Raw genomic sequence first — 18869 nt, forward strand, 5'->3', positions numbered from 1 at the left:
TGGTGCAACGTAGCTTGCAGCAGCCATTCTGGTGATGAATATCTGTTATTTGTTAAGTAGGATGCCGTGCACAATCCTGATTTGGTGGAGACGGACGTGAGAAGCATGGAGGAACATTTGGTGAAACTTCTGAAATGCCTGTTTCACTGCCGCTGCTACTGTGCGATCCAGAATCTCCAGAGGGGAAGGCCTTGAGTCCTCGGCTTTACCTGTTGCTTGGCGGCCAGGGATGGGATCGAAGTGCTCAGTAGAGATGGTGCTTGGTGTCAGAGAGCTTGTCGGAGGCTCGAAGTTTTCGGACTGACTCAGAGTGGGCTGTGGTCGGGTGCTTCCAGGGTGCTGCATCGGCAAGTTTGCGGCGCTGGAGGTTCATGGCAGGGAGAGTTTTTCTTCCTTCTACCGTCTGTGTGAGATGATGGGCTATCGGGACTTTGAGACTTTTTTCACCGTGCCCATGGTCTGCTCTTTATCAAGTTACAGGATTGCTTTGCACTGTTGTAACTATATGTTATAATTACGTGGTTTTTGTCAGTGTTAGTCTTGGCCTGTCTTGTGTTTCTGTGATATCATACTGGAGGAACATTGTATCATTTCTTAATACATGCATTGCTAAATGACAATGAACGAGGACTGAGTGTCCTCATAATCTAATCTAATCTTTGAAACCTTTGCTTAGTGGATATGGAGATTGTGAAACTTACCAGCATGAAGAGTCACTGGAACAACTTATTCAAATTTCAAAGTAAATTTACTATCGAAGGACATATATATCACTATATACAACCCTGAGATTCATGTTCTTGCAGATACAACTCAATAAATCCAATAATCATAGTGGAATCAATGACAGACCACACCTAAAGACAACAAACTGTGCAAATACAAAGAAAAGAAATAATAACAATACATAAATAAGCAATGAATATCAAGAACATGAGTTGAAGAGTCCTTGAAAATGAGTCCATAGGTTGTGGGAACAGTTGAGTGATGGGGCGAGTGAAGTTGAATCCCCTTTGGTTCAAGAGGCTGATGATTAAGGGGTAATAACTGTTCCTGAACCTGGTGCTGCGAGTCTTGAGGCTCTTGTACCTTCTTCCTGATGGAAACAATGAGAAGAGAGCATGACTTGGGTGGTGGGGGTCCTTGATAATGGACGCTGCTTTCTTATGACAACACTCCATGCTCAATGGCTTTACTTGTGATGGATTGGGTCATATCCACTACTTTTTGTAGGATTTTCCATTCAAGGGTATTGGTGTTTCCACATGAGGCTGTGATGCAGCCAGGCAAATTCTCTCCACCAGCTACAGAAATTTATCAAAGTCTTGGACGTCATGTCGAAACTTTGCTCACCCAAAAGGAAGTAGAGGCACTGCTGTACTTTCTTCATAATTGCTCTTATGTGCTGGGACCAGGACAGGTCCTCAGAAATGATAACACCTAGGAAGCTAAAGTTGCTGACCCCTCCACCTTTGACCCCCAATGGGGAATGGCTCATGGACCTACAGGTTCCTCCTCCTGAAGTCAATGATAAACTCGATCTTTTTGGCATTAAGTAAGAGGTTGTTGTTATGGCACCACTCAGTCAGATTTTCAGTTTCCCTCCTGTATGCTGGTTCATCACCACCTTTGATTCAGCCCTTGACAGTGGTGCCATCATCAAACTTAAATATTGCATTGGAGCTATGTTTAGCCATATTGTCGTGTGTAAAGTGAGTAGAGCAGGAAGCTAAGCACACAACCTTGTGTTGTGCCTCTGTTGATGAAGATCGTGGAGGAGATGGTGTTGCTAATCTGAACTGACTGGGGTCATTTTTATGGATGTATTTGAGGAAAAAACTAGATAAAGAATGAAAGAGAATTCTATAGAAGGTTATGCTGACAAATGTAGATGTGGAAGGACTGGAGGTGGCTAAGGTGAAGGAAAACCATTAATGTTCTAGTAATCAAATAAATATTAGAAAGCTATTCCATCAACAAGACATCATAGGTGACTTGGCTTAATCTTGTTGAGATCCATTGTCCATTATGGTACTGGATTACAATGGCCAGGCAATTAGATTGATTGATTTGTTTTTATTTACACAGTAAGTCCAGCAGTTGAACCAACTTCATCCCTCATCAGAGATCAGGTGGAATGAGGAAATGAATCTAACATCTTCCCAGCCTTTGTGTACTATGCCACTTGCCCATTTAGGGGCATTTGCGGGAGGTGTTATTTTCTTCTTTTTCACGTGGCCGTGTCATTGGAAGGAAAACAGCAGTAAAATTAAACAATGAACTCTTCCAAATCTATCAACTTCCAGAACTCAAGAGAGTGAAGCAAATTATAAGCTGCTGGAGGGACTCAGTGGGTCAGCGGTCAACAGGAAGCAAAGGGGCTGTGGACCTTTCAGGCTGAGATCCTGCATCAGAACTGAGTAAAACACGGATGCTCCTGATCTAGTTAGGAAGCACTGGGAAAATATCAGAACTTAGCAGGTCATTTTGACTTTGGATGAAGCAATGGAGACAAGTCATGGTTACCTTTTAATTTTGTATTATACACTTCCTCTCCTCCAGGGAATCTGTCTCAAGATTCGCTTATTCATCACGCATACTGTACACAGAAACGTACAGTGAAATAAGTCATTTGCATTAGCAACCAACACACCCAAGGGTGTTCTGGTGGCAGCCCACAAGTGTCAGCAAATTTTCCGGCTCCAACATAGCATGTCTGTCCTTCACCCTGCCCCGTAAGGCAGACACCATAATCATAGGTCCCACCCAGCACAGACATTCTTGCTTATACCCTCTCCCATCTGGCAGAAGATAAGAAAGTCTGAAAGTACGTATCACCAGGCTTAAAGACAACTTTAACGTCACTGTTTTAAGACTATTGAACAGCTCCCTAGGACAATAAGATTGACTCTTGACCTCATTAGTATTTACCTGCACTACACTTTCTCTACAGCTGTTACATTTTATCCTGCATTCTCTTATTGTTTTACCTGTACTACCTCAATGTAATGAATTGTTCTGTATGCAAGACCAACTTTTCACCGTACTTCGGTACATGTTGCATTAAACCAGACCAAGTCTTTCCTGATGGCACTGAACTCCCTGTTGTGAACATGATTCTACCAATATTCATAAGCACGTACTATCAGGAGCTATTTATAATTATGAGAAAACCTGGTCATATTCTACTCTCCATCCCAGCCCTGGTGGTATTGGGAGCAAATACAGCACCAAAACCTCTGTCCTGGCTTGATCTGAATTAACTCAAACTTGTCATCATCCTGGGCATCACCTGCACAGAGAAGGAGTATGAAAGTTTCAGTCAATGATCTTACATTATAATAGGTTCAACTGACCCCAAATATTAACCCTATATGCTTCTTTGTCACCTGCTCGATCTCCTGAAAACCTCAAGCATTTTCTGTTTTTATTACAGATTTCCAGCATATGTGGTATTTTCGTTTTTTGAATGTTCAAGCCTCGAGAATTTAATTGCTCGTTGTGATGCTTTGCCCTTACCTGGTGTGCAATAGATCCTTACTGATAGTTTTCAGGTCTTTGTCTCTGTGCTTCAGATGTATACGATTTTCAGCAGGCATCTAGGGAATTAGAGCAGCATTAAAAGCATACTGAGCCTTTACCTCAAGCTTGGAATTAGTCCAAAATATAGAAATACTAAGAATGAGCTTTACTATTTTCAAGGTGATTTGAACAAAATACCAAAAAATAATAGTGGAAACTCATGTAATTCCTTGCTGTTTTCAGGAGACTGGTAACTCAGAAGGACTGTTACCTTTTCATTATACCAAGTGATGTGAGCCAATGACAATTCAGGTATGAATCTTGTAAATCAAAGATCCACACAAAGGATGTACTTTTGTAATAATTACATTGTTACTGAGATCCAGACTCAGAGCTTTAAATGATCTTCATGATTACTCAGGCAATTTTAACTTTTGAAAAGTGTTCCAAACTGGAGACCAAGGAAATAGCACTACATGCCCATACCTAAGCCAGTAATTATTGGGTTCGTGTGGGCACGTGGCCAAGTGGTTAAGGCATTGGACTAGCGACCTGAAGGTCGTGAGATCGAGCCCCAGCCGAGGGAACGGGTTGTGTCCTTGAGCAAGGCACTTAATCACACATTGCTCTGCGACGACGCTGGTGCCAAGCTGTATGGGTCCTAATGCCCTTCCCTTGGACAACATCGGTGTCGTGGAGAGGGGAGACTTGCAGCATGGGCAACTGCTGGTCTTCCATACAACCTTGCCCAGGTCTGCGCCCCGGAGAGTGAAGACTTTCCAGGCGCAGATCCATGGTCTCACAAGTCTAACGGATGCCTTTATTAATTATTGGATTCACCGATGCTGCATCAGTTGAGTTAGCAGGCTTATAATGGACATGCTTGGACTGACAATCCACAAGGCTAAGAAGCTGATTATAGACGTCAGGAGAGGGAAATCAGAGGTATATGAGGATCAGAGGGTCAGCAACTTTAAATTCCTAGATGTCATTATTTTGGGGAACCTGTCCAAGGCCCAGCACATAAGTACAATTACAGATAAAGCACGGCGGTACCTCTACTTCCTTAAGAGTTTATGGAGATTCGGAATGACAACTAAAACTTAGACAAATGTTTATTGATATGCAGTGGAGAGTATACAGAATGGCTGCATCACAGCCTGCTATGGAAACACCAATGCCCTTGAATGGAAAGATCTCCAAAAAGTAGTGGATATGGCCCAGTCCGTCACGGGTAAAGACCTCCCAACCATCGAGCATATCTACGTGAAACACTCTTACAGGAATACAGCATCCATCATCAGGGACACCCACCACTGAGAACATGCTCACTCCTCACTGCTTCCATCAGGAAGAAGGTACACAGACTCACACTACCAGGTTCAGGAACAATTACTACCCCTCATCCATCAGGCTTTTGAATCAAAGGGATAATTTTACTCAACTTCATTTGCCCTATCATTGAAATACCCCCCAAAACAATGGACTCTTCATCTCATGTTCTCGATATATATTGCTTCTTTATTTACTGTTATTATTTTGTCTTTCTGTATTTGCACAGTTTGTTGTCTTCTGCACGCTGGTTGAACACCCTAGTTGGGTGATCTTCCATTGATTTTGTTATGGTTACTAGTCTATAGGTTTATTGAGTATACCCACAAGAAAATGAATCTTAGGGTTATATATGGTGATATTGATAATAACATTTACTTTGAACTTTGAACTCATAGAACTTAAATTAAGTTTATAAAAGATCTCCGCAGGGGAGGAGAAGATGGCATGACGCAGCGCGCGCGGCTGCTCCAAAATGATATTGTATTTGTAAGTAGGTACCGTGCACAATCCTGATTTGAAGGAGACAGATGTGAGAAGCACAGAGGAACATCTGGAGAAACTACTGAAATGCCTGCTTCACTGCCGCTGCTACTGTGCGATCGAGAATCTCCGGAGGGGAAGGCCCTAAGTCCTCAACTTTGCCTGTTGTTTGGCGGCCGGGGCCGGGGTCGAAGTGCTCGGTAGAGATGGTGCTTGGTGCTCAGTGTTGCAGGGCTGGTGGAGGCTCGAGGTTTTAGGACGGACTCAGAGTCAGACTGTGATCAGTTGCTTCCAGGGTGCTGCATTGGCAAGTTTGCAGCGCTGGAAGCTCTTGGCAGGGAGAGTTTTTCTGCCTTCTACCGTCTGCGTGAGATGATGGGACCTTCAAGAGACTTTGAGACTTCTTTTTTTACGGTGCCCATGGTCTGTTCTTATCAAATTATGGTATTGCTTTGCATTGTTGTAACTATATGTTATAATTATGTGATTTTTGTCAGTTTTTTAATCTTGGTTTGTCCTGTGTTTCTGTGATATCATTCTGGAGGAACATTGTATCATTTCTTAATGCATGCATTACTAAATGACAATAAAAGAGGACTGAGTGTCCTCATAATCTAAAAAGCAGACGTGCCTAACCCCATAGCAGAGATGTCTAAAATTAGGGGCCATAGGTTTAGGATGAGAGCAAGCGGTTTAGTGGTTATCTGAAGGAGAACTTTTTTGCCACTTGGCTAAAATCAGGAATGCACTTCTTGAGCTGATAAAGTCGAGTATCCTTATGTAATGCACTGTAATGGCTTCTCTGTAATATTTCACTGCTAAGGCTAATGAAATGGTTTCTCTGTAATGTTCACTGCTGAGGTAACGCTTTCTCTGTAGCAGCAATGTTTGGGTTATGGATGGAGATAACAGGACTGTGGTATGCATGTTAGGCAATCAGGATTTTGTTGCTCTGTCTTGTGAATCTGGAAGATTTTTTCACGGGCTTTTGCTGGGGAGAGATGAGGAGAGAAGATGCCAATGGAGAGATTTGGTAGACCACCAGATGGGGTGGACTCGGAGCGAGGGTCCGAAGGGCAGCGACAATCAGAGGAGGTCAATGGTGAATGATCAACTTATCAGTGAGTTCCAACTTTACGCAACAGACTGTTTAATAAGATTGGGCTCTCTTTTTTCTTTGTTTCTTTACTAACCATATAGCCAAAGTCAGAATTATAAAGCTTAATCGTTTAATCGCATATTGTGTACTGTTTGTTATTTCAGGGTACTGATTTGTAAGAGAGGACACATCGCGCAGCATCCGCCCAAACGAGATTTCTTAAGTTTGGCCGGGCCGGGGGTTATCACCCCATAGATTAAGCCGCTTGCTGAAGCGAGAGTTACACATACAACAGTTACGACTTTTTTTATTGAGCACTCAAATTGCCAAGGCATTGAATGGTATGGAACAAGTCCTAAAAGATGTGATGAGTACTGATGAACATTTGACAGGGTAGACCAAAGAGCCTGTTTCTGTACTGCGTGACTCTATAGCTCCAATTTGGGAAAAAGAACACTTGTCAAAGTAACAATAACAGAAAACGTTTTCCTTCAGAATGTCATAAAAACACACTGGGGAGGAAAACCCACTTTCTGCACCTGTCTGACCTACCTCTCTATATGGCTCCAGATCAACGCCTTGTGTTGGCTCTTAGCCACCCTCTAAAATGGCCCAGCATCCACTTCATTGTGCTACTACTTCTATATTGAAACAGAAGAAGAATAAACCTAACAAACCACTTGGCATCAATCTAGGCAAACTAGGCTGTTTGCACGATTTTTTTTTGCGCAGGGGATTTATGTTTTCTTTAAACAGATTCCATGGTTTTCTATGATTTGTGGATGTCTATGAAGAAGATGAATCTCAGGGTTGTATACTGCATACATACATACTTTGATAATAAATAAATGTACTTTTTACGAAGTCACCAAGGGCCAGTACAGTAGGAGTCACGTATCACCACCATGACAGTCATTTTAACTAAATATCCAAAGCGCAAGAAATTCTGCAGATGCTGGAAATCCCGAGGATTACACACAAAATGCTGTACTTGGCAGGTCAGGTGTCATTTATGGCATGGAATAAAGATTTGACATCTCAGGCGTAGACACTTCATCAGGACTCATGACGGGTCACCATAAAGTGTCCAATGAAAGGCTTGGCCTGAAACATCAACACTTTATTCCTTTCCGCAGGTGCTGCCCGACCTGCTGAGTTTCTCCACAACTTTGTGTGCGGTGCTTAAAGTTTCTATCGAGTTTAAACTTCAAAATTAATTACCTGAGAATTGCTGAAAAAAATTACAGAGGAACTTAGGCCAGGTTTACTAAAAAAAAAATTTTAGTTTTGGGTAACGCCATCGTATTAAGCTGTAATTTGTGGAATTCCCGAGGTGACAGTATACATTCATGCACAACAAATGGATGGAGTTATCTACTGAATGCATTTGTTAAAGTCTAATGGGAAACTGAAACACAATCAGTCCCCAGTTAGCAATAGAAATAAATTCTTTGGAAAGATAATTGCATTAAACAGTAGTGTATGTGCACTGCATTGGACTTCCACCTTCTGCAGAATTTCGTGTGCTTACGATATACAATCACTTTATGTATAAGTGTATTGTAGCAGACTTACAGCAGTGTAACAGCCCAAGGGTAAAAGGTGTTAGAAGATAATTTCTGTTATCATTAGGGGATTTCTGAAGTTCAGGTTGGTACGAGTCAAATATGCTGCATTGTAACCAACAACATTCAATTCTAGCAAGGTGTTTCAAAGGTTTTGAAACCCTCGTTTCATAATTCTCTTCTTGATTCCCTTCATGACTATACAAGAGGGATGGAACAGCACTTTACAATGCACAAGCTGTAGGCAATAGGAATCCAAATGTTGTGTTTACTGATGAGATGTGCAGGGAATAAAGAAACAGATCTACAAACATATACTCAGTACATGGTTATTTGAGTTACTGTTGCCTTCCTGTCAGCTTGAACCCATTCGACCATTCTGCCCTGACCTCTCTCAATAAATAAATCTAAGAAAATAAAATTTACAAGGCATTTGTGCCCATAAGACTGCCGTTCACTGCATTTTTTTTTTGTTTTTCATACCATTCTCTCTAAACTCTAGCGACTGCTGTGCGTGAAAATCCCAAGAAATCAGCAGTTTCTGAAATACTCAAACCACCCTGTCTGGCACCAACGATCATTCCACAGTGAAAGTCACTTAGATCACATTTCTTCCCCCATTCTTATGTTTAGCCTGAACAAAAACAGAACCTCTTAACCGTGTCTGCATGCATTTATGCATTATGTTGCTGCCACATGATTAGCAGATTAGATACAGGTGTCCCCCGCTTTTCGAACGTTTGCTTTACGAAACCTCACTGTTATGAAAGACCTACATTAGTACCCTGTTTTCACTTTCAGAAGGTGTTTTCACTGTTACGAAAAAAAAAAGCAGCGCGCGATAAAAGGCAGCCGCTCTCCCCGGATTTGGAACGGCATTCTTGCTGGGATTGCTTAAACACGTGCCTGTGAGCAGCCGTTTGCAAGATGAGTTCCATGGTGTCCGAAAAGCCTAAAAGATCTCCTAAGGGTGTTACACAGCGTAAAACTAGACATAATTAAGCATTTCAATCATGGTGAATGAAGTAAGGACAAAGTGAGTTTGGCTTGTGGAAGCTGATGAAGATGATGTTGAAGAGGTTTTGGCATCCCATGACCAAGATCTGATAGATGAAGAGCTGAAGCAATTGGAAGAAAAAAGGATAACAATCGAAACCGAATGAGTAATGATAAAGTACGACTTTAATTTTGAAAGGGTACGTCGGTTTAAGGGATATTTACAGGATGGTTTGAGTCCTTACAAGGAACTGTGTGATAGAAAAATGTGTGAGGTTCAGCAGTCAAGCAAGCCTTCCACATCAGCCACAGCAGACGATGAACCTCCACCTTCGACATTGAGGCGGGCAGAGATAGAAGATGACCTGCTTGCCTTAATGGAAACAGACGATAACGAGATAACACCCCAGTGTCCCACCACCCCAACCCCCAGGTCACGGACAGATACCGATTCGCGGAGAATGCAACGGTAGCCGGGAGGCACATAGCACATCTTTAAGAAAAAAGCCGAAATAAACATGTTAATTAATTAGGTCCCGCCGACATGTAATTGTCGGCCCAGATCAGAGACGATGCAATCAGAAATCGGCACTGATCTGGACCGACAATTACGTGCCGGATGGCACCTAATTAATTAGCATGTTTGTTTCGGCTTTTTTCTTAAAAGATGTGCTGTGTGCCTCCCGGCTACCACTGCACCCCAGCATGCCTCGCGGCAATGTATCGCTCGGCAGCCTGGAGGGTGGGAGCCACTGCACCACCCAAACTCTGACTCAGCCTAACACACCATCATCAGTGCGCTCGGCGCTGCCTTCCCGATTCCGGTAAGTGATACTACACCGTACATACATTATTTCTACTTTATATAGGCTGTGTATTTTTACGTGTTATTTGGTATGATTTGGCAGCTTCATAGCTTAAAGGTTACTGGAGAGAGTGTTCTTGCCAATAGCGCTTGCGTGAGATTTTCTGCCGACGGCGCTTGCGCGAGATTTTCGCTACGGAGAACAGTTCAGTAATGATTGTGGAAAAGTATTTCTACTTTATATAGGCTGTGTATTTATCATATCATTCCTGTTTTTACTATATGTTACTGTTATTTTAGGTTTTACGTGTTATTTGGCATGATTTGGTAGGTTATTTTTGGGTCTGCGAAGGCTCACAAAATTTTCCCATATAAACAAATGGTAATTGCTTCTTTGCTTTACGACATTTCGGCTTACAGACCGTTTCATAGGAACGCTCTACCTTTGGATAGTGGGGGAAACCTGTACTTGTATTAAAAAGCAAACAGGTGTACCTAATAAAGTGGCCACTGAGTGCCTCTGTGAAATCAAAGCCGCAGTACTGATAAAAAACCTTCAGCACACAGTCAGTCATATTTTTCTCAGATAAGTACCAGGTGGCTAAGTGCCAAATCAGAGAGTAACTGGCAGTTTAAATCCTGTTGTTTATTCCAGTTTCCCATTTCAACCTCTTGTTAAACGCTGACCCTCTGATTTACTCATTGGGAAATGAATACCCTATACGTTCCTGGTCAGTCCACACCCTCATATCCTGTAATCCTGAAATTACACTTGTAGAAACAGCTGATTTCAATGAGAGGGATTTGCACGTCTCTATTGGCCAAGATCGTAAGGGACTCCATTTATTGTTGTCTCTTCGAGCTTCATTTTCATTGAGCTATAGAACATAGAACAGTGCAGCACAGAGCGGCAATTTAATTCACAATGTTATTCTGACCCATATAAGCATACTCCATGACCAGTCCAACCCTTCCCTTCTATACAATGCATAACCTTCGATTTTTCTTATATCAATGTTCCCATCTAAGGATCTTTTAAAATGTTCCTGTTATGTTCAGCATGGAAACAAGCTCTTCAGCCCATCTAGTCTGGGCCAAACTATTAATCTGACTAGTCCCCTTTCATACCTGTCCCATCCACGCACCTACCCAAATTTCTCTTAAATGTTGAAATTGAACCCGTAGCCACCACTTCCACTGGAAGCTCATTCCACACTCTCTGCACCCTCTGAGAGAAGAAGTTCCCCCTTAAACATTTCACCTTTCACCCTTACCCCATGACCTCTAGTTCTAGTCTCAGTGGAAAACCTTATCTGTACCCCTCATAATTTTGTATACCTCTATCGAAATCTCCGCTCATTCTCCTACACTCCAGAAAATAAAGTACTAACCTATTCAACCTTTTCCTCAAGTTCTCAAGTCCTGGCAACATCCTTGTATATTTTCTCTGCATTCCTTTAATCTTATTGATCTCTCTCCTGTGGTTAGGTGACCAGAACTGCACACAATACCCCTAAATTTGGCCTGAACATGTTATACAATTTCAACATAACTTTAATTTCAGATGATGGTACGAAGACTGGAATCTGCTCCTCATCACACCGCATAATAGGGCTGTGCACTATTTTGAAAACAAGGGACTCCAGAACTTCCACTCAGAGTCTTTCTGCAAAGCACTTGGATCTTGCAGAGTCTATCTGCAAAGCGCTTGGATTTTGCAGAGTCTATCTGCAAAGCGCTTGGATTTTGCAGAGTCTATCTGCAAAGCGCCAAGAAACAATAACAAATACTGAAGTGTCAAAAATAACACGATATGGCTGTGGACGTTACCCATTCAGATCATCAAATGCCACAGGACACGCTCAAAACACTTCTGCTCAACTGCCCAGCAAACCATCAGCACTGCCAGCCAGCAATAGCCAACTCTTTCCAATACGCTACTGTCAAAAGTTCACCCGGAGGAAAGAGGTGCTCACATTTAATTATTAACTACTTCCTATGAGGATTTGTGAGATGGAGATATGAGGGAATGCAGATCCTAAAATGTGTACTAATTGCCTTGGTTGCATGAGGAACTCAGTATCCAAGCAGCATTTGCGGTGGGAAACTGGTAGTCAAGGTTTGGGTCAAGACCTCTTAATCTGGACTGAAAGAACAGAGGGAGATAGCCCGTATAAAGAGCTGAGGTGGAGCAAGAGCAACCAAGTGGTAGTTGGATCCTTTTGAGGGGTGTGATTGCCAGATGGGCTCAGAAGTGGAGGGAAGCACTGAAACAGCAACGGAGGCTGGGAGGTGATAGCCGGAGGCAAAGTGCTGCAGGTGATACTTCTGGTAGAAAGGAAAAGTGGCACTTTCAGAGGCCGATGGGCGATGGTGAACATTTGAGTAGGAGCACTTGAAACAAAGGCTGGTAACTAATTATGTGCCACAGAGTTAGTGTTGGGACCCTTGTTATTCATTATTTATATACATTACTTGGAAGCAAGTCATATTTGCAAATGTCCTGAAATGAGGAGGTGTCGTTGCGAGTGAAGAAGAGATTATAGACTACAAGGGGATCTTCATCAGTTAGGGAAGTGGGTGGAGGAGTTGCAAATAGATATCAGTATAGATAAGTGTGAGGTGATGAATTTTGGAAAATCAACACAGCCTAGGAGTTATACTGTGAATTATAGGGCACCAGGAAGTGTAATGGAACGGAGAACCTAGGAGTAGAAATGTATAGTTCATCGAATGCAGCATCACAGACACACAGGGTGGTGAAAAAGGCATTTAGCATGCTGGTTTTCACTGGTCAAGGCACTGGCTATAGGAGTTGAGACAGTATATTGCAATTGTTCTTGGTGAGGCCATACTTGGAGTACTGTGATGAGAAAATCTGCAGATGCTGGAAATCTAAGCAACACACAAAAAAATGTTGGAGGAATTCAGCAAGTTGGGCAGCAGCTATGGAAAAGAGTAAACAGTTGACATTTCAGGCCAAGACCCTTCATCAGGACTCACGTCCTGATAACGGGTCTCAGCTCAATACTTTGACAGTTTACTCTTTTTCATAGATGTTGGAGTACTGTGTATTGTTTTCGTCAGTTTGAGGCCTGCAGCTTACTCCAGACAGTGCAAGAGAAATCAGCAATTCCATCAAGTATATGAGCAAAGAGTGTGGGAAACCCTCAGCAAGTCAGGCAGCATCTGTGGAGAGATAAACAGAATTAACATTTCAGGTCTGGACCCTTCATCAGAATATGCAGTTCATTTTTTTTCCATTTCCATTTATTGTTGAAATTTTTTCCAGTTCTGATGAAGGATCTTTGACTTGAAATATCAAGTCTGTTTCTCTCGATTCAGACACTGCTAGGAATTCCCAGCATTTTCTGTTCTTACTTCATGTTTTCAGGGTTTTTTTTCCCCAGCATTTTCTTCAAGGTCACCTTATTCTCCTTTGGCACAGTTGTTGAGCTGGAGTGTTTGGGTTCTTCTGGGCGTTCCTCCATGCTACTGATGGTCTCATCAATCATGGTCTGGACAAAGATAAAAACGAAGCAAAACCACTCAAGTACTGTAGTGAAATCATCATCACATCAGTTCTAACTGTTAATTCTAGCAGTGCTTGCAGCGATTAGTGAGGGGATTGATTTCCCTTGAGATTCATAAACTAAATAATCAGGTAAAGAAATTCTTCACTTAAAGCGCCTTATATCTTCTCAAAACAAAGACATCCATCATTCATTTCACATGGCACAACATGCGAGAACGGGCTTTACAGAAAAACGGAAAGTTTTATAAAAATGGTGCAAGACTGCAGCCTAAACTTAGTTTTGATCATGTCAAAACTTAGATAATCCTTTTTTATTATGCATGGTCTGAACACAAGTGAGTACTTGCTAATTAAGAATGTTGCGTTGTGTCGGGATATGTGTACAGTATGTTGCCGTGTTTAGTGAGGGAGCCCATCGCTGTGCTGACCTGATCAAGCTGCCCCAGCGAGTACAGGATGAACTCCGTGTGTCCAAGGCGCAGCGGCTGGCCGATCGCCTCGTACGGTTTCCAGATCACTGAGCGGTAGCCCTGCTGGCGCAGCTGCTTCTGCCTCCGGCGGTAATTCTCGCGGAAAACCTGTTCCCTGCTGGGCTCGCAGGGCCTGTAGACGGTCAGACTTCTCGCCTGCACCTTCAGCCCTTGGGCAGGAGGGAAGGGAAGTGGCTTTATCGCCACGAAAGACCGCGGGTCCAACACTTTGCAGCCGGCCGGCATGACTGGGAAGAGAAAAAGAAGTACACTTCATATAGTTTCCATAAAGATTAATTTTGTAAATTGCAAAGTCAACATTTTAAAAAATACATCCCAAACCCACCGGCAACCTTTGCGACGCAGTTTGAGAACCGAATATTCAATAAGGATTCCTGTCAATGAGAACCGTGCCCCAAGTTTGTTCAGTTTCCCGGGTTACGGGGACGGCGCTGGGTCCACGTGAACAGCGTGTGCACTTTCACCACCGCCTCAGAGTTTGCATTCCCGACTATCGTTTAGTGGAATAGAAATGTTACCAAGTGGACACACCGCTTCTTTCAGTTAAACCAAGGGACAAGTATTTGCTCAACCTCTCCACGAAATGCGTTTAAACTCTGGGCAGCAGAGTTGAGAAGGATGCGTGGTGTTTGTGCATTAATTTACTTTACGCTGATGAACGCCAGTGGTATTCGTACAATTGGGCAAAAAAATGACTGCAACGCATAATAAATATCCGCGGCACACAGACAGCCAACATTTGCATGCACACACACGAAAAGAAAATACAGGCAGAGGGAATCCTTCCCGCAAGATGTCTTTGGTTGCTTTAATTCCGTCGGGGTGGAGGGACGGTTTTAGGCGTCCCTAGCGTGCCTCAGGATATGCCGGCCTTCATTCTGCCATTGCCCCTGAGAACAGACCACGAGCAGTTTGGTTGCATGTGTTGAATAAGTTTGTACAAGTGTTGTGTGTAGATTATTAGATTAGATTATGAGGACACTCAGGCCTCATTTATTGTCATTTAGAAATGCATGCATTAAGAAATGATACAATGTTCCTCCAGTGTGGTATCAAAAACACAAGACAGACCAAGGCTAAAACTGACAAAAACCACATAATTATAACATATAGTTACAACAGTGCAAAGCAATACCGTAATTTGATGAAGAGCAGACCATGGGCACAGTAAAAAAAAAGTCTCAAAGTCCCGATAGTCCCATCATCTCGCGCAGACGGTAGAAAGAAGAAAAACTCTCCCTGCCATGAACCTCCAGCGCTGCAAACTTGCCAATGCAGCACCCTGGAAGCACCCGACCACAGCCGACTCTGAGTCAGTCCGAAAACTTCGAGCCTCCGACAAGCCCTCCGACACTGAGCACCATCTCTACCGAGCGCTTCGACCCCGGCCGCCAAGCAACAGGTAAAGCCGAGGATTCGGGGCCTTCCCCACCGGATTCTGGATCGCACAGTAGTAGCAGCAGCGAGACAAGACATTTCAGAAGTTTCACCAGATGTTCCTCAGTGCTTCTGACGTCCGTCTCCATCAAATCAGGATTGTGCACGGCATCCTGCTTGACAAATAACAGATATTCATTCTGGAGTGGCCGTTGCGCGCCACCATCTTCTCTTCACCTATGGGCATCATTGTTCCGTTTCTTTTAGTGTATGTGCCTGCCTATGTGTGCTGTACAGTACCTGCATTTCCACACGAATAGGTTGCACGTGTGGGATGTGAATGTTGCAGTTCCATGCAACTGCGCATGAGTATTTGGCATGTGGGTGCAGGTGGTGTATATTTACTCCTAGGTTGTGGTTGTTTCTATCTTATGTATTTTTTGTGCCCATAAAATCCAAAGTTTCAAAGTACAATTATTACCAAAGTATAATACACGCCAGAGATTCATATTCCCCACAGACTGCCATGAAACAAAGAATACCATGGAGCCCGTTCAAACAAAATGCCAAACCACCCCCCACACACACAAAACAAATGATGCAAACTGCAAAAAAGAGCAAAAAGCAGAATATAAACACAGAATCGAAAGAGTTCAGATGCATTTCAGTTCAGCTCAGAGTTTGTTATTTGCCCAATAGCAACTAAAAGGAAGCAAACAGAAGCTAGAAACACATCATAACATGAATTAGATTCCAATCTACAAACTGCATCGATTAAACATTGCCTAAGAGCTCCGACACCGTCTTCCGACAGCATTGAAGGAGAGAGAGGACATTCAAATGCGAGGACCTTCCCTCGGGAGCAGCGAGCGAGAGAGAGAGAGAGAGGCCACCACACCCAGACACTCTCCTCCAGCAGCTGCGAGTGAGAGGCTAGTAGACAGTGCTGAACACTGTCTCGCATTCCACACTGGCCTCGACGATTTCAGTCTTACCCCAGCACTAATTGGCGAGATCAGTGAGAAATGGAGTCGATCATGGGCCCGTGCTCTGTTTCCAGGCTGCATGCTTCATTCACAGCCTTGTGGAACCCAAGGGCAGCAAAGTGTCAGATCGCTCAACCGGCCCAAAGACGCACCACCAAAATGTAGATCACAGGCTCCAACAGTACCAGAAAAAGAAGATGTAAAAGAAGTGAAAGAAGTCGCATTGTAACTGTTTGGAGGATATCGTCGTTGGTTGTGTTGTCTTCCTTCCCAGAATCATGGAATTGTGATGACTGTGATGTCGAACTATGCTCATCCCATTTGCCTGCACCAGGCCCATATCCTTCTGAAGGATCGAAGAAAATTAGCTTTATCTGTCACATGTACACTGAAACATCAAAACATGGTGAAATAGGTCACTTGTGTAATTGTTTGCGATGTGCTGGGGCAGCCTGCAAGTGTCGCCATGTTTCCACTGGAAACGTCGCATGCCCACTAACCCTAACCATGTGTCTTTGGAATGTGGGAGGAAACCAGAGCACCTAGAGGAAACCCGCTTAGTCACGGGGAGGACCTTCAAAGTGCTTCCAGAACAGCGGTGGGAATCATACGCTAGCTAACGATCGTTGGCACGGAAAAGCAATTGCGCGAACTGCAATGCTACCGCATCTCCCTATCTATATATCTTTCTAAATGTCTTTTAAATGTTATAATTGCATCTGCCTCTGCCACCTCCTCTGACATTTTGCTCTCGATATGTATCACGCTCTGTATGAAAACTTACCCTTCAGATCTCCTTTACAGTTCTCCTTTCTCACCCTAAACCGGTGTCCTCTTGTTCTGGACTCCCCCGTCCTGGGAAAAAGCACAGTACAGGCCCTTCAGTCCGTGGTGCCATGCTGATCTATATAAACCTCTTCCGGAGTTAATCTAACACTTCCCTCCTACCAGGTCATAACCCTCCATTCCTCCCACGTCCATGTCTTGCCTATCTATGAACCTTTTAAATGTCCCTATTGTATTGGTCTCTACCACCATCCATGGGCTGTGTATTCCAGACACCCGCCACTCCCTGTGTAAAGGAAACAATCTCTGACTTTCCTCTCTTATCCATGCCTCTCATGAGTATGGACTTTGCACCAAGTATCATCCATGTTCGTGTGTGCTGTGTATGTTGGTTTTCCTTAGTGGACAGCTGCTGACCGCTCCAGTCTTGACCTGCATGAGCTCCCAAACATGGGAACGGGGAGCTACTTGGACACCTGAACTGGCGTGGATAACTTCACTCACCACTGCTCTCAACTGAATCTATGATCTACAAACTTATTTTCAAGGACTCGTTATAACTCATGTTCTCAATTCATTTTTACTTGCTCAGTTTGTTTTCTTTTGTTTATTGGCTGTTTGTCAATCTTCATTTATGTATAGATTTTCATAAATTATATTTTATTTAGTTTTTCCTTGCAAATGCCAACAAGAAGATAAATCTTATGCCAGTGTATGGTTACATATACATACTTCGATAATAAATTTACTTTGAACTTTGGGCTTAAGTACAGGGGTTGGTGGTTGCTTGGTAACACCATCCGGAATGCCAATCAAAAGATGTAGTTGTTCTCCTTCAGCATTCCTGAGTCATCAGATGCGATTGCTGGAGGGTGGCTATGTCCATGTGAAGCCTTTCAGCTGTCTTCCAGACATCGATGACATCATGGAGTTTATTAGAGAGGCCAGTCATCATTATTCGAATATGCCAACATCCCAGTTTTGGAGCTGGTTCTTTTCGTTGTGCTGTCAGTGTCTTCAGTCTGCGTTACCTAATTCGCGGGCACCCAAGGAGGAAAGCAGACCGTGGTGACACCGCACCTTTCTGACCGGGGGATGCCCAGCTTAAGGCAGGCAGCAGCTGTCCAGTGAGATCTGAGAATCCCTCCCACCATCAGAAGCAATCCCTGGTGCCACACTGTATGCCAATCGAGCGTAGTAGCTTATGCGGGAGGAGAGATAGCAGTGCTCCTGCGTGTGCGCAGCCCTCCAGTGAAAAATGATATTGTATCTGTTAAACAGGGGCCGTGGACAGTTCTGATTTGATGGAGAGGGACATGAAAGCACAGAGGAACATCTGGAGAAATTTCTGAAACGCCCATTCGCTGCCGTCGTTACTGTGTGGTCGGGAATCTCTTGGAGGGTAGGCCTCAAAATCCCCGGCCTCGCCTGATTTTGGCGACCGAGAAGGAGGTCGAATCGTTTGGACAGAGATGGCGCTTGGTACTCGGTGTCGGAGAGCCGATCAGAGCTCGAAGCTTTCGGATGACTCAGAGTCGGATTGTGGTCGGGCATGGCAGGGAGAGTTTTTCTTCCTTCTCCCGCCTGCGTGAGATGTGGGACATTTGAGAAACTTTGAACTTTAATGTGCTCAGGGACTTCTTCATCAAGTTATGGTATTGTGCACTGTTGTAACTATATGTTATAATTATGTGGTTTTGTCAGTTTTTTCAGTCTTGGTCTGCCCTGTGTTTTGTGATATCACACCGGAGGAAATAATGTATCATTTCTTAATGCGTGCACTACTAAATGACAATAAAAGAGGACTGCGTATCTTCATAATCTAACCGATAACTGCTGCTTTCCGTGCTGCGTCAACGCTATGAGGTGAAGCAGGAACGTCCTCTCCTAAA

At 43.5% G+C, this 18869-nt stretch overlaps 1 protein-coding gene across 7 annotated transcripts in view; it reads right to left on the reverse strand.

The window, feature by feature from the left end:
- LOC140190844 (coiled-coil domain-containing protein 60-like) overlaps positions 1 to 14216 on the reverse strand; it is an 88154-nt gene extending 73938 nt beyond the window's left edge. For 6 of the 7 annotated variants that reach the window (XM_072247736.1, XM_072247735.1, XM_072247732.1 and 3 more), the window contains exons 1-4: positions 14154 to 14216; positions 13766 to 14055; positions 13231 to 13320; positions 3520 to 3599 (exon numbers count right to left, since the gene is read on the reverse strand). In XM_072247736.1, coding sequence (XP_072103837.1) covers positions 3520 to 3599; positions 13231 to 13320; positions 13766 to 14053 — 458 coding nt within the window. In that variant the 5' untranslated portion in view covers positions 14054 to 14055; positions 14154 to 14216. Of the gene's footprint in view, positions 1 to 3519; positions 3600 to 13230; positions 13321 to 13765; positions 14056 to 14153 lie in introns of those variants that run through there. The other variant, XM_072247737.1, reaches the window with a different exon arrangement.
- Positions 14217 to 18869: the final 4653 nt, after the last annotated feature.

This window comes from Mobula birostris, chromosome 31, assembly GCF_030028105.1.
Source record: "Mobula birostris isolate sMobBir1 chromosome 31, sMobBir1.hap1, whole genome shotgun sequence".
NCBI lineage: Eukaryota > Metazoa > Chordata > Chondrichthyes > Myliobatiformes > Myliobatidae > Mobula > Mobula birostris.